The 16464-nt window shown below is 41.7% G+C and overlaps 1 protein-coding gene across 4 annotated transcripts in view; it reads right to left on the bottom strand.

The window, feature by feature from the left end:
• The window catches only part of PRDM10 (PR/SET domain 10), a 61696-nt gene that overhangs the window by 25815 nt on the left and 19417 nt on the right, over positions 1-16464 (bottom strand). For 3 of the 4 annotated variants that reach the window (XM_070765182.1, XM_070765184.1, XM_070765183.1), the window contains exons 4-10: positions 14959-15018; positions 9587-9857; positions 9089-9330; positions 6777-6980; positions 3948-4020; positions 3186-3303; positions 2240-2369 (exon numbers count right to left, since the gene is read on the bottom strand). In XM_070765182.1, coding sequence (XP_070621283.1) covers positions 2240-2369; positions 3186-3303; positions 3948-4020; positions 6777-6980; positions 9089-9330; positions 9587-9857; positions 14959-15018 — 1098 coding nt within the window. The remainder of the gene's footprint in view (positions 1-2239; positions 2370-3185; positions 3304-3947; positions 4021-6776; positions 6981-9088; positions 9331-9586; positions 9858-14958; positions 15019-16464) is intronic. The other variant, XM_070765185.1, reaches the window with a different exon arrangement.

Here is a 16464-nt window from a genome sequence, read left to right as displayed (position 1 = left end):
CAATACATCAATTTACGCAGCCGTAGGGCCTTACAAAGAAGGGATCGCTTTAAGAAGTAGCATAAGCACATCTGGGCTGGGTGTGGTTCCCTTAATGAGGGCTACCAGCATAAAAAGGGAATGGGGCCAAGGCAAACTGTGGCTGATTATCTGGGTGGTTTGGGTGGCGTCGTTTGTTTCTGCTCTGAAGTTCCTGCTCGTGGATTGTACTTCAGCGTTGTGGGAGTTGAACGCTCTGGGACAAGCTGCTGCTTTTGTGCTATGAATATTCAGAGACTCTTGGACTATTTCTGCTCCGTGACTTTTGTACGGGTTGGCTTTTCACTGAACTTTGTAGCTGACTGAATTTTGCAACGAATCCTCTTTGTTTCTCCTGAAAGTAAGGACCTTTTGCTTTAGACTTTTTTCTTTACTGTTTAAATACAAGTTTGCTGATTAACTATCCACGTGTGTGTTTGACCTTCTTTTCTCCACCATTAATCATTGCTTGAGGCCGGTCAGGCAGAACAGTTTTTGGGGAGGAAAATAGGGGAAAGAATCTGCTTACCAGATATTCATCTGGCTAGCGTCCTTAGTCTGGTCAGCTTCAGCACTTTTTTTATCCCCTGGTTAAGGGCTTTTAAAAAACCTTACTCAGAGAGAGTAAGAATGAAAGAGCTTGCAAGATGGTAAGAGCTGGGAACATCGTTAGCACCTGGTTAGGACTGGAAAGAAACATTTGAAGCAAGTAGAGCAATGAAAAAAAGCCTGCAAAGACTTAAGGCTTGGAAAACATTCTTTGGAAAGAGTAACAATGAAAGAATATGCAAAGTAAGAACTGTTAGCACCAAGTTAGGGATGGGGGGGGGGAAGCTTCCAAAAAACAGCTACATTCAGCGTATAAGACGCACCCAAATTTTCAGCCTCTTTTAGGGAGGAAAAAGGTGCATCTTATACTCTGAAAAATACAGTAAGTCCCACCCGCCTTGAACTCCTTTGACTTATCTACTGCTAATCTGCTTGGACTGTTGGTAGTTCAGATTCTTGCAGAGAACTTAAGCTTGCAGTAAAACTTTATGCTCATTTGGATTGCCTGGATTTTCTGATTTCCTTGGTGCTCGACAGGTAAGAGTCTTGATATACAGCGACATCATTTGAGTGCCTTTCTTTGCTACCGTCTATGTGCTGTTTAACTATCAGAGTTATTCATTATTTTTTTTAGTTCTATCCCAATGATGCGATGGCAACTCCCACATTCAGTGCTATACTATCCAAAAAAGAAAAAAAAAGGGAAATGTTGCTTTGTTCTCTGGAAGGAAAAAAATGCTACCAGAAAAAAGACAAGACTTTTGAATAGGTTAAAAATCCATCCACCCAGAAAAAAAAAGTCATTGACAATCATGATGGCGAACCTTTTCTCCCTTGGTGGTGAAAGCACATGCATGTGTGCACTATCATGCACGCGTTAGTGCCCACATTCATAATTCAATGCCTGGGGAAGGTGAAAAGAGCCTCACCTGCCCCCAAAGGCCTTCTGGAGGCTGTAAATGGCCCACTTCCTGTTTTTCACCCTCCTAAGGCTCCAGAAATGACATTACATGAAATTTCAAGGCATCCAACCAAGCAAGCTCATTTCCTTCTTATCAGGATCAGGGCCCTACCTGACGTAATATTTCAAATTGCAGAGAGAAGAATTGTAATCAATGTAATGACTTTAACAATGTAAAACTGCTTAGATTGTAATGTAATCTGATTGGTTGACAAATGTATATACCCTGATGCACCCTTGCATAAGTGTGGCTTGTGGCTTGATGATAGTGTGGCTTGATGAAGATAGCGTGGCTTGTGGTGGCTGACTATTGCTGAAGAATATCGCAGCTGAAGACTTGTAGCTGAGTATTGTAATAGTAGATGGAGATATGTGAGTATTGTCGCTAAAGAAATAGCTACAGTGTAAATAATGTAGTTTTGCTACGAAAGAAGTAAATTATTAAGAAACTCTGTAGCACTTGTCTTCAATTATCTTCAAGACTACAGTTCCTGATACCCTGGTCTGAGGCTATCTGCTTTGGCTACCTGGGTGGGCTAGCTTCTGAAAACTGCTACTCCAACAAATGGTACTGAGCAGCTGTTCCAGCTGTTGAAGACACTTGGCTCTTTTACCAGAAATGGCATTACATGAAATTTCAAGGAATCCAACCAAGCAAACCCAGTCCCTCCTTTCTGCAAAACTCAATCCACCCACTCCCTGCAAATATACCTGGCTCTCTTCTGCACACTTGCCCCCGTTCTCGTTGGTTACTTCCAAGCGCATGAATTTTGGAGGACGGCCCGGTCGCCTTCCTGGACCAAACCTTCGCTTCCCTCGTCCACGACCTCTGCCTCTTGCTCTACAAAACATACAGATTTCTGGGTTAGAGGACAGTGATGTGCCTTGTCATTCATTCAACTGAATGCAACCCTCTGCCAGCAAAAACAGAGCTTGGAAGGGCCACACATGTCGATTGGGAGCCCATTTTTGCTTGCAGAGCACTCGAGCCACTACAGGCGTCGCTGATAGGAGTGATGTCAAGTTGGCCACGACCACCGTGGCCATTCCAATCCTGGCCCCCCTGAGATCAAACAACCCTGGTGCAGCCTCAATGAAATCGAGTTTAACACCCCTGGCCTAAGCTATAAAAGTTAAAAAGATAACCAAGGGGAGAGTATATCTTTTAGTGGAAGAAATGGGGGTGATGATATAGAAAGGATTCAGGGTCACCCAGCATCTTGTTCTTTTGTTGGAGTCTTAATTCCATGGATGGTGTCTCTAGTCTAGAGAAGGCCGTCCACCTTTGGTGGACGTCCCTCTACCTTCTCTTGGGTTGTCCATCCATGTTTCTCCAGCTTTTGTAGAGGGTGGAAGGGGAGATTCTAAAGAGGGCTTGGAGCTGAAGGCTGATGATTCCAAATAGGCAGCTACCCGCTTGGTTTCCCAAGCCTATGAAATGCAGAAATGCTACTCTGTCTCCTAAACGGCGCTGGAGTACTCCCTTCTTAAGGAAAGAGGAATGCACCTGTGCAAGCCACAGTCAGCCTTAAATAACGACTATAATGACCCTCTTTGTTGGAAAACCTGGACAGAAGTTTTAGCTCTTCCTGTTCCTCTTGGACAGAAATTTCCGCAGAACAGTTCAATTGGGTGAACACAAGAACCCTTGAAATACCTGCTGAAGAAGTCCAGTTTTTCATCGTGGGAGTTGAGATGCTGCTGGAGCTGCTCGGAGCTCATGAACCGTCGATTGCACTCAAAACATGGCCAGTTTTTCTCTTGTTCTCGGAGAACTGTGTTTTCAAGATAAACCAATCGATAGTCAATATTCAGACACACAGACACACCCTCAAGCTTGTTAGGTTTTATCAGTTATTCACCCACAATTTCAGCCTACAGGTTATACACTGCTCAAAAAACATAAAGGGAACACTTACAATACAATATAACTCCAAGTAAATCAAACTTCTGTGAAATCAAACTGTCCACTTAGGAAGCCACACTGATGGACAATCAATTTCACCTGCTGTTGTGCACATTCAACTTTGTACAGAACAAAGTATTCAATGAGAATGTTTCATTCATTCAGATCTAGGATGTGTTTTTTATTTGAGTGTTCCCTTTATTTTTTGAGCAGTATATTTTATCTTCTAATAAAAAGCAGAAATAGTGATAAGTTAGACAGTGGACCCAAGGAAAAGCACATAACGATTTACACAATATTTTTTTTTAAAAAAATTCCTTTATTCCTCCTCCTAACCAGTGAACTGTTTCAGTGGACTGAGCAGGATTGAGCAGGAATGCAGCGTTTGAAATAAGTTATACAAAGCTACAGCACTTTCTTTGCAAGAAGCCAGACATAAAAAGGACATCTGCTGTCAAAAGAACAAATATCTTGCAACTCTAAAATTTGATTTAAAATGTAAGATGCCGATACCTTTCCTCTCCTCCTCAGATACATCGTGGATTTTCTGGTTGACAAATTCTGCATAGGAGGCAGCATACCATACCTAAAACAGGTATTAAATGGAAAATAAATTCAGGGGAGGATTATTATTATTATTATTATTTTAAAAGCTAAATAGAATTCGTGCCCATCCTCCACAAATTGCAGACAGGGTCACAGAATCAGTTTTGGCTCAAACCATGATTTAGCTCCAAGCTTTCTCAGCTCAACTCTTCCATTCTGTTGACGGCGCTAAACTGATCCACCACTTCTAGCACAGAGGTCTTCAAACTTCGCAACTTTAAGACTTGAGGACGTCAAGTCCACAAGTCTTAAAGTTGCCAAGTTTGCGGATCCATGTATCTAGTATGTTATAATTTTATCCAGGCCTTTTTGTGCTTCGATGAAAGGAGGGGTGGGGAACAGATTCAAGCACAGTAATACCTCGTCTTACGAACTTAATTGGTTCCGGAAGTAGGTTCATAAGGCGGGACGTCTTCGTGACGTCAAAGGAAGGACGTCTTCGTGACGTCAAAGCTCCGCCCATGGAATTCCCTATTGGGATTCCCCACCTCCTTTTCAGCCTCCAGATAGGCCGAAAACGCTGCTGCCGATTGTAAAAACGGCACTCCGCTGGGCGCCGCCACCCGGCTGTAACCTTCTGAAACAGCCAGGCGCTTCTTGGCGGCCTCCCGAACTCGAACCCAAACTTCCAGGTTCGGCGTTCGGGAGAATGCCGAGAAGCCCCCCGGCTGTTTCAGAAGGTGACAGCCGGGCGGCGGCGCTTCTCGGCAGCCTACCCAAACCCGAACCCGAAAAGTTCGGGTTCGTGAGAACGCCGAGAAGCCCCCTGGCTGTTTTAAAAGGTGACAGCCGGGCGGCGCTGCCCAGCGGAGTGCCATTTTGCGATCTGCGGTGGGTTCATAAGCTGAAAAAAGTTTGTAAGAAGAGGTAAAAATTTTCCGAACCCTGGGTTCGTATCACGAGGGGTTCATATCACGAGGGGTTCGTATCACGAGGGGTTCGTATCACGAGGGGTTCGTATCACGAGGGGTTCATATCACGAGGTACCACTGTATTGCCTCTTCATAAGCAAGTGTGAATTTCTATCCACGCATCAGAAGGCTTTTTCTGCAAATTAATTCGTAAGATTATGATTCATGGAAGGGTTGTTAAAATCCTATTTCCACATTCTGGGTGACCGAGAACTACCGTAGTATAAAAACAGCTTGACTGAAAGTATACAGATCCTCTTTTGCTGACTGCCACAACAACTCACAGGCACATTTTTTTTCTTTAAAAAATCACATGTGTCATGTGAAATGGAGAATGTGCTGTTTTGTTCAGTGTTGCTTTGACGGGGAATGACTCTGGATCACAGCTCCTGCTTTTTCACATTGAAATTTGCGCTCCCTCTCTGCTCTTTGAAATAGGGCAGAAAAAGCAGCTCCATCTCCAAAGAACAAGAATTGCCAGATGGTGGCACTTGTCTTGTGAATGCCTCCATGGTGGTTTTTGTTGTTGTTGTTGTTTTGAATGCTAAGCTTACAGCTTTTCCCCTCCACAACTGTTCCCTCTAAATTCCATTCGATTTGCTTCTAAATGAAAGATAAAAATAACTTGGTGATGACTGATTTTTCCTGCTTGCGATATCAGATTGTCACCCACACAAGGCAAGCTGTAAATCTCAAAAGTGCACCGACTTGGAATGAATGAGTGCCCTATTAACTAATTATTAACCCAGGCAAAACAGGGGCAAAAATCCCATATTTTCGGGACAGGAAGGACAAACAACCAGCCAACAGAACTGAAAAGAGGGTGGGTGGGTTAATAAATCAATCAATCAATCAAGCTGCTCAGCATGCAATTCCATCTTGGAGCTTTTATCAGGAGTGTGTGATTCGATTAATCACACTGATTACGTTGAGCAACAGCATGTAGCTCTGACCTAAAAGTGACAAATGTTTATAGGTTTTTTAAAAATTGTTTATATTGTTTTTAATTTTGTTGTACGCCACCCAGAGTCAGACAGGAGTTGGGCGGCTTATAAATGTAACAAATTAAATCGAATCAAATCGAATCAAATCGAATCAAATCGAATCAAATCGAATCAAATCAAATCAAATCAAACCAATAACTGCAGTGATTTAACTTAACAATCATTGCAAAAAAACCCACAACCCCATAAAATCGGGCATCAGTTATTTAAGAACTGCTTTCTTTAGTCTAAATGGAAATTCTAGATTCAATTGTAGTGACTGGTTTGGAGTGGATCAGTGGCCTAGAGGAGGAGCTCTCGCTTCAGAATCAGGAGGCTGTGAGTTCGATCCTAGGCAGAGGCAGATATTTCTCTCTCTCTCTGGGCACACTGAGAATAGATCTGCTGAACAAAACTCCACATTGGTGACAGGAAGGGCACCTGGCCATTCAACTCTTTGCTAGATCCATTCGGTTGCCCTGACTTCACCCCGCAAGGGATTACGGGATCTTTAACAAGATAATGATAAATTGTAATAATTGGTTGAGGACTATCTGTAGTATAAAGCAGTATTTTCTAAAGCTACCCATTTTGAAAAGCACTGTTACAAGCAGAAGTTAATCTAATCTAATCTAATAAATGAATAAATGAATGAATGAATGAATGAGTGAGTAAGTAAGTAAGTAAGTAAGTAAATGGATGGATGGATGGATGGATGGATGGATGGAAGAATGTGAGATGCAGAGAATGGAATTAATAATATTTTTCCAGACTTTTGGGGGGGTGGGAAATACCAACCAGATTTGTGTAAAAGAAGTTCTATTAAGATAGTCACCTCATACCTTGAGTTCCTGTTTAGGCTCAACATTTTTAATTGTAGTGTAGTAAATATGATGACCGTATTGATAGGCTACTAAATTTTGTTCCAGGTGATTCTGGGCGGGGCGCACGAACATCATCCAGTTGCAAAGAGCTTCGCTGGACAACTCAAACCAAAGGTTCTCCTGTAGATCCCGGTCCTTCCTGTCACCTTTGTCAAGGGACACCTTTAGCAAAATTAAAATTAAAATTAAAAAGATAAATACGTATATGACCTCCCCAAGCAGCTCAGGATTGATTGCTCACTTTTATCTACCGTGGCAAAGAACTTTTTTAATCATGCAGTTTGAACATTAGGAAAACAGTATTAAATAAGAGCAGAGAAGCCTTCAAAGTGATGAATAGCAGCAGATGGGAGAATATTTTTTTTTAGTTTGCTAATTGATCAAGACAATAAATAGCTAAGTTGTTACAGGGTCCTTATATAAACAGTAATGTCTTGGCAAGCAATGTTTACAAATCATGTAAGAGGCCAGAACATATACAAAGAATCCCTTTGAGACCAGCATGGTCTGTGGGAAGGTGTGATGGGGACTCTGTTCCTAGTTTGCTCCAGAAATAAAAGCTTGCATTAAAGTTGGAAAATACAAAGTCAACCCGAATTCATACAAAGGGGGTGAGAAAGAATATGAGAATATTCTGAATATGTCCACAACCAGGCCAAGGTTGTTGCTCCCACCGCTACTGGCGTGCTGTGCACACAGCTTTTTTTTTTTCAGGCAATAATTTTTTTATTTTTCACTCCAATCACATATGCAAATTAACATACCATCAATCTTGAAATACATTGCAATTAATTATCAGGCCCGCAGCAGCGCACAAGATTTTACAAATCGAATCTCCCATCCACTCAGTGCAGTCTGCTGCTGAGCGTCGATGGCGGCAACACTCCATGGTTATTATTATTATTACTATTGTTGTTGTTATTATTGTTATTATTATTATTATCATCATCATCATCTATTTGGGGGGGAATTTTGGGGGGGGGATTTCCCCTTCCCCAGGGTATGTATGTATGTACGTATGTATGTATGCATGCATGCATGCATGTATGTAGACCCAATACACAATCATGGGCAAAAAAGATGTTAGAGGAGACAATTCAGTAATTCCACCTGTTAGCACAACTAAGTTAGCCAACAACAGAGATTATTATTATTATTATTATTATTATTATTATTATTAATTAGATTTGTATGCCGCCCCTCTCCGCAGACTCAAGAGGGAAGGAAGGGTATGCGCCTATGACGGGGGCCATGAGCAAAGTGAGCAGCATTACATTAGGTCAACTACAGTATGTCTTCAATGGGGACTTGAATACTCTGATGACATTAGTAGAGGACTAATGAAAGCTTAGTAATTTTAGTAGTCTTAAATAAATTTTAAACGTTCCGGATATCGCGATGGCTGTTGCCTCTTCATGTACAGGGGTGGGCTACTGCCCGGGGGGGATGGGACGCAGTGGGGTAGCGAAAATGGAGCCCTGCCCCAGAGTACTCAATTTGCACAAAAAGATGTTGAAAGAAAATGCAGGACGTTCTGCATAAGTCCACACCCACAGTGCGGTAGTAGTCCCTCACTGTGTGTGTATGTGTGTATGTACGTTTGTATATATGTGTATGTATGTATGTATGCATGTATGTATGTATGTATGTATGTATGTGTGTACACTGCTCAAAAAAAATAAAGGGAACACTTAAACAACACAATATAACTCCAAGTAAATCAAACTTCTGTGAAATCAAACTGTCCACTTAGGAAGCAACACCGATTGACAATCAATTCCACAGGCTTTTGTGCACATTCGACTTTGTACAGAACAAAGTATTCAATGAGAATATTTCATTCATTCAGATCTAGGATGTGTTCTTTGAGTGTTCCCTTTATTTTTTTTGAGCAGTATATGTACGTCTGTGTGTATGCATGTATTTATTTATTATTAACTAGATTTGTATTTCCCAAAGGACTCAAGGCAGCTAAAGCGTTTCTTCTGCGCATGTGCAGAAGCCGAGTTTCAGGCACTGCGCATGCATTGCCATCTTGCTTTCAGGTGGGTGGGTGTGTTTGGAATTGTTTTTATTTTTGGTCACTGCGCATATGCGCAAAGCACACGGCGCAGGAGGAAGCGGCAGCGCGGTAAGTTAGAACCCATCCCTGCACTACATGAAGATGTGTGTCTTACATCTGCAATAGCTGCCTGACATCTGATGACATCTCCATGATTTATGATCATGATTTATGATAACACGGGAGAAAATAGAAGATCGGGATTTACCTTCAGGTGAATATAGCAGTCCTTCAGCTCCGACGACCTAACCAGGGGCCCTTCCACGGGACCAAATTGCGTGCGCTTAGGAATACGTCGCTTGGAGAAGACCCCTCCCAAGAACCGGTCTATGTAAAGCACCAGGGGGAGACTGGCTCTGGCTCTGGTCAGAACTGGACGGTTAGGGATGGGATGCAAGGGCCCGTGCTTTGGACAAACCGAGGGATGTGCGTTATTGCATTCCTCGCACCCTGAAAGACACAGGTGGAAGAGACACAACGTTAGTCCGCAGATGGGAGGGGGACATTTTAATAACAGAATAACAAAGTTGGAAGGGACCTTGGAGGTCTTCTAGTCCAGCCCCCTACTCAAGCAAGAAACAGTGGTTCTCAGCCTTTCTAATGCCACGACCCCTTAATGCAGTTCCTCATGTTGTGGTGACCCCCAACCATGTCATCAAAGGTTTCATACCTGTAACTTCTGGAAGGTTACAAGGTTTTGACTTACACAGGTCATTTGGGTCAAATGGACGAGGTGGATCTGGGTCCCATTCATCCATGTCTGTGTCTTCCCCTTCTTCCTCGTCTTCGTCTTCGTCATCTTCGTCTTCCTCGTCTTCGTCTTCCTCCTCCTCCTCCTCTTCCTCCTCCTCCCCCTCCTCCTCGTTTTGCTCTTTTGCTCCCATGCTACCCATCGGGTTGTGCAAAGCTTCGAGAGAGCCCGGATCATCCACAGCCTCCATAGGAGGCAACGCTTGGCTGTGAATTGGTATTGACACCTGGAAAACACAAGAGGAAATAAGAGCTAGCTAGAAAAACAATGCAAGATTCCCGTTCTTTTCTTTAATCCCTGACATGGATAACAGAACCAGAAAACAAGAGGGAAAGAAGTATCAGTCAAAAAATAATAAGTGACTCCACCTGGTTTCAGCTATCATATTCCTATAGGCACCTGTAGCATAAATTGTGCTGGAATATTGTTTTTATTATTGTTGTGAGCCGCCCCGAGTCTTCGGAGAGGGGCGGCATACAAATCTAATAAACTGAACTGAAAACTCAAATTCCATCTCCTAACAAATTACTGCTGCGGGAATGTGGACCTCACTTTTAACAGATGTTAACAGATTTAACAGAGCTGGAAGGGATCTTGTAGGTCATCTAGTCCAACCCCTTGACTAAGCAGGAGTCCCTACACCATTTCTGACCGGTGGCAGTCCAGTCTCTCCTTGAAAGCTTCCAGGGATGAAGCTCCCACAACTTCTGAAGGCAACTTCTGTTCCATGGGTTGATGGTTCTCACTGTCAGAAAAATTCTCCTTATTTCCAGGTTGAATCTCTCCTTGATCAGTTTCCACCCATTATCGCTTGTCTGGCCTTCAGGTGCTTTGGAAAATAGCTTGACCCTTTCCGCTCTGTGGCAGCCCCACAAATATTCTCACTGAATATTTCATTTGCACAACTATTCCATTTGCACAAAAGCATGTGAAATTGATTGTCAATCAGTGTTGCATCCTAAGTGGACAGTTTGATTTCACAGAAGTTTGATTTACTTGGAGTTATATTGTGTTGTTTAAGTCTTCCCTTTATTTTTTTGAGCAGTGTATATTTTTATCTGCTTGTGTGTAATATGTATGTACACATATGGCATACGTACATAGAATTAACTAGTACATTTTGGATGTTCAGTAATAGTAAATCGATAGGGAAATTGTATCTCTTTGAGGCCAGGAGAGGCCAGGCACCCTAACCCTAATCCTTGTCGTGAGTGACGTCAAGTTGGCCACCTTTAAGCCAGTCACATGACCTTTAAGTCACCACCACCCCATCACATGGTTGGCAAGCCACACCCACAAAATAAGCCACGCCCACAGTGTGGTAGTAAAAAAAATTGCAGCCCTTCACTGGTATTCACTACTACTGCTTCCATCATATAAAATATGGCATCATATACAATATAACCCGAGTCTGCGGAGAGGGGCGGCATACAAATCTAAATAAATAAATAAATAAATGAATGAATGAATGAATGAATGAATGAATGAATGAATAAATAAATAAATAAATAAACCTTCTCCCTTCTTAATACCCTCCAGGGAGAACCAGAATCTCAATAATGGCTTTAGGCTAATTACCCACAGTGAGAATACATTAAGGACTTGTGTTTAGCCTCATGAAAAGGATTTTCTATGGAGAAAGTATTTAGCACGGCAGTCATAAAATGAACTGCACAAAAGAATGCATTAAATCAGAAAGCGTTTTAGCAACTTGGTGTATCTCATATTTATTTAATCTTAAAAAGGAAGCCACTCAGTTTCTCCATTCTAACTGTTATTAGTTTGACATTAAAATATACCTTACAACAATCCTGCCTATAATTTTCTCATTCCATGTAGGGGAGGGGGGGAGAGAATCCAATTCAATTTAAAAACAAGTTAATTAATTTCTGAACTTTAACAACAAAAAACACACACACAACCGCATAATCACCAAAAGCCTAATGGTAAAAGAACATTACACATTTTACATTTTGCAAAAGTACTTTTCAAAGATAACAGATCAGGCTGAAGTCAGTATTATGCGAAAATTTAAGAGCTTAAAGCAGTGTTTCCCAACCTGGGCCACTTGAAGATATTTGGACTTCAACTCCCAGAATTCCCCAGCCAGCAGATGCTGGCTGGGGAATTCTGGGAGTTGAAGTCCAGATACCTTCAAGTGGCCAAGGTTGGGAAACACTGGCTTAAAGAACAGGCTTTGGCAAAGTACTCAGTGGGCATTTTTAGTTTTTGACAAGTTTTATAAAATGAACACAATGAGGATTTTTTTTAAAGTTAGTCTAGACATGCGCTTGAACCCAAGTACAGTTGGGAGAAGGAACAAGAAAAGGTGCTCAAATGTTGCTTTTTAGATATTCATATTTTGCAAGATGCTTCACGTTGCAAGAGTACTAAATAACTTCAGAAACCTAATTTCTCTTCTATTTCTCTTTCAATTTTGGGGGGGAAAACATTGCTGCTAATCATACAGAATTGCAAAATTGAATAAGGGATAATTTCTTGCCCCTAACAAAATTGGTTTTAACAAGAGAGGCCAACCCAAGATAAAGCTAGTGTTAAAAATGGCCCACTGCCAAATCCAACATGCCATACATACCACCTTTTTCAACCCTCTGGGAAGGTAACTAGGGTGGACAAGGCTTGGCAGATCTTTCAACCTGGGAATTCAATCTCAAGGGCTAATTACTTGACCTTATTCTGAAGGAAATTACACACTAGTCCCGTGATGGCGAACCCGTGGGACGTGTGCTACAGGTGGCACACAGAGTTATATCAGAGGGCACTTGAGACCTTGCCAAGGGCTATACATACATAAGAGCCGGGGTGGTTCAGTGATTAGAGTGCAGCATTGCAGGCTACTTCAGCTAACTGCTAGCTGTAGTTCAGCAGTTCAAATCTCATCACCGGCTCAAGGTTGACTCAGCCTTCCATTCTTCCGAGGTGGGTAAAATGAGGACCCAGATTGTTGGGGGCAAGAGGCTGATTCTGTAAGAGGGCTGGAAAAGCACTATGTATATAGTCTAAATGCTATTGCTACATTTCAATAAATGAACCAAAAGGTTGAATATACTATTTATGACGGAGAAATTACATACATTGGTACCTCCACCTACAAACGCATCTACTTACAAACTTTTCTAGATAAGATTTTTTTTGCCTCTTCTCAAGAATCATTTTCCACTTACAAACCCGAGCCTCCAAAACTGTAACCGGAAAAGTCAGGGAGAAGCCTCCGTAGGGCCTCTCTAGGAATCTCCTGGGAGGAAAAGGGGCCGGAAAAGGTGGGGATAAGCCTCTGTGGGGCCTCTCTAGGAATCTCCTGGGAGGAAAAAGGGCCGGAAAAGGTGGGGACAAGCCTCCATGGGGCCTCTCTAGGAATCTCCTGGGAGGAAACAGGGCCTCTACCCTCCCTGTGGTTTCCATACCGCACACATTATTTGTTTTTACCTTGATTCCTATGGGAAAAATTGCTTCTTCTTACAAACTTTTCTACTTAAGAACCTGGTCATGGAACCAATTAAGTTCGTAAGTAGAGGTACCACTGTAGTTGGGAAAGTACACCAAGCATGATTTCTAGAATCCTTCCTATCCCTTCTACCAATGTGACCACAGGAAGAACGGGTACGATCTTCTGTGCAACAAGGAAACAAGGTGTATGTGTGTTGTGTATCAGTTTATCCTTTCCCCTCTCTTGCATCTGTGTGTGCACACAGAACCAGCCAAGTGAGTTGTATGATTTCCACTTTATAACCATAGCATTTAATCTTATAGATATATACGATCCATCCGTTAAACTACTGAAGTTTGCAGATGATACAACAGTGACCGGACTTATTTGAGACAATGATGAATCCGCATACAGATGGGAAGTTGAACAACTATCCTTGCAGTGTGACCAGAACAATCTACAACTGAACACACTCAAAACCGTAGAAATGGTGGTAGACTTTAGGAGAAACCCTTCCACCTTTCCACCTCTCACAATACTAGACAACACAGTATCAACAGTAGAGACCTTCAAATTTCTAGGTTCTATCGTATCTCAAGACCTAAAATGGTCACCTAACATCAAAAATATCATCGAAAAAGCACAACAAAGAATGTTCTTTCTGCACCAGCTCAGGAAGCTCAAACTGCCCAAGGAGCATCTGATACAGTTCTACAGAGGAATCACTGAGGCTGTCATCTGCACCTCTATAACTGTCTGGTTTGGTGCTGCAACCCAACAGGACCGACACAGACTTCAGAGGAGAATCAGAACTGCAGAAAAAACAATGGCTGCCAACCTGCCTTCCATTGAGGACCTGTATACTGCACAAGTTAAAAAGAGGGCGGGGAAAATATTTACTGACCCCTCGTATCCTGGACGAAAACTGTTTCAACTCCTACCCTCAAAATGTTGCTACAGAGCAGTGCACACCAAGACAACTAGACACAAGAACAGTTTTTCCCCGAATGCCATCACTCTACTAAACAAATAATTCCCTCAACACTGTCAGACTTTTTACTAAATCTGCACTTCTGTTCTACTATTTTTTCCCGTCATTCCTATCATCCTTTTCCTCCCACTTAGGACTGCATGACTGTCACTTGTTGCTTGTATCCTAAGATTTTTATTAATATTGATTGTTTCTTCATTGCTTATTTGACCTCTATGACAATCATTAAGTGTTGTACCACATGATTCTTGACAAATGTATCTTTTTCTTTTATATACGTTGAGAGCATCTGCACCAAGTCAAATTCCTTGTGTGTCCAATCACACTTGGTCAATAAAATTCTATTCTATTCTATACACTACTCTATAGCTCTTTATAGCACTTTCTGTGAGATGTAAGAATTATTTGCATCTTGCCTCCAATAATCTGGGTCATCATTTTACCAACCTCAGAAGGATGGAAGACGGAGTCGAGCTTGAACCCTATCAGTATTGAATTCCTGGCTGTGGGCAGAGTTTACCTACAATACTGCATTCCAACTACTATGCCACGAGGGTTCCTTATAGCCCAATAAGAAATGGTGAGCTTAGAACAAAGGGGCTGGCAGCATTATCAACTTGCACCTCTTATCAAACTAAACCTTTTCCAGTATGTTTATCTCTGCAGGCTGCAGCCGGATCTCATTCATTTTCAAACTTCATTGTTCTTTTGTTGGCGTTCCCTGCCACATCAAATAAAAATAGATGGATGCAGCCTGAGGAAGTATCAGAAACGAGGTGTTTGCGCGTATATGCGCGCATGTGTGTTTATTAGCAAGACTTGTCTCCAAATTAAAAAATAAATACTCAAAGGATGCATTTATAAATCAAGAAAACAGCTAAGCCTTACCTGCTGTGTCTCTGCATCTTGCTGAACGTATGTGACTTGAGACGGGTCTGTGAAAAGAGTCTTTAAAAATAAGTTTAAAAGGATTAAAATAATTTCAATATTTGTTGGTTATTGGAAGTTTATTTTTTTAAAAACAATATATATCGCTGCTGAGGGACTGATATAGGATAAAAATTCTGCTGCACGAATCCCAGCGACCAGTTAGGTCCCACAGAGTGGATCTTCTCCGGGTCCCGTCAACTAAGCAATGTCGCCTGGCGGGACCCAGGGGAAGAGCCTTCTCTGTGGCGGCCCCGGCCCTCTGGAACCAACTCCCCCCAGAGATTAGAACTGCCCCCACCCTCCTTGCCTTTCGTAAACAACTTAAAACCCACCTCTGCCGCCAGGCATGGGGGAATTGAGATCCTCTTTCCCCCTAGGCCTTTACAATTCTATGCATGGTATGTATGTATGTATGTATGTTTGGTTTTCATATTAATGGATTTGTAATCATTTCTAATACCAAATTACTATTGTACACTGTTTTATGGTCGCTGTTAGCCACCCCGAATCTCCGGAGAGGGGCGGCATACAAATCCAATCAATCAATCAATCAATCAATCAATCAATCAATCAATCAATAAATAAATAAAATAATGAATGAATGAATGAATAAATAAATAAATAAATATTGAATGATAAATTAAAGAAAGAAAGAAATAAATAAAAATGCCTAATTTATTTTGATTTTTTGATAGTGCCAAATACTTTTGCCACTGTAGTAAACCATTCATATTCTGTACATTTATATGAGAATACGTTTTTTGTTCCCACATCTAAACCTCAACAGCATGAGATAATGTTAAGACAGCAGCTTTTATCTAGATCAGGGGTCTCCAACCTTGGCAGCTTTAAGCCTGGGGGACTTCAATTCCCAGAATTTCTCAGCCAGCGTGGGAGTTGAAGTCTGCCAGGCTTAACGTTGCCAAGGTTGAAGACCCCTGATTTAGAGAGCAATAAGATATTTTTCAAAGCATAGAAACATAGAAATCTGACGGCAGAAAAAGACCTCATGGTCCATCTAGTCTGCCCTTATACTATTTTCTGTATTTTATCTTAGGATGGATATATGTTTATCCCAGGCATATTTAAATAGTCTGGAGGACAGAAGGAAAAGGGGGGACATGATTGAAGCATTTAAATAGGTCCAGGAGGGAAGTGTTTTTAATAGGAAAGTGAACACAAGAACAAGGGGTCACAATCTGAGGTTAGTTGGGGGAAAGATTAAAAGCAACGTGAGAAAATATTATTTTACTGAAAGAGTAGTAGATCCTTGGAACAAACTTCCAGTAGATGTGGTTGGTAAATCCACAGTAACTGAATGTAAACATGCCTGGGATAAACATATATCCATCCTAAGATGAAATACAGGAAATAGTATAAGGGCAGACTAGATGGACCATGAGGTCTTTTTCTGCCGTCAGTCTTCTATGTTTCTATGTTTCTATGTACACAAAGTTTTGCCTA

This window comes from Erythrolamprus reginae, chromosome 12 (assembly GCF_031021105.1).
Source record: "Erythrolamprus reginae isolate rEryReg1 chromosome 12, rEryReg1.hap1, whole genome shotgun sequence".
NCBI lineage: Eukaryota > Metazoa > Chordata > Lepidosauria > Squamata > Dipsadidae > Erythrolamprus > Erythrolamprus reginae.
This window is presented reverse-complemented; position numbering and strand designations above follow the sequence as displayed.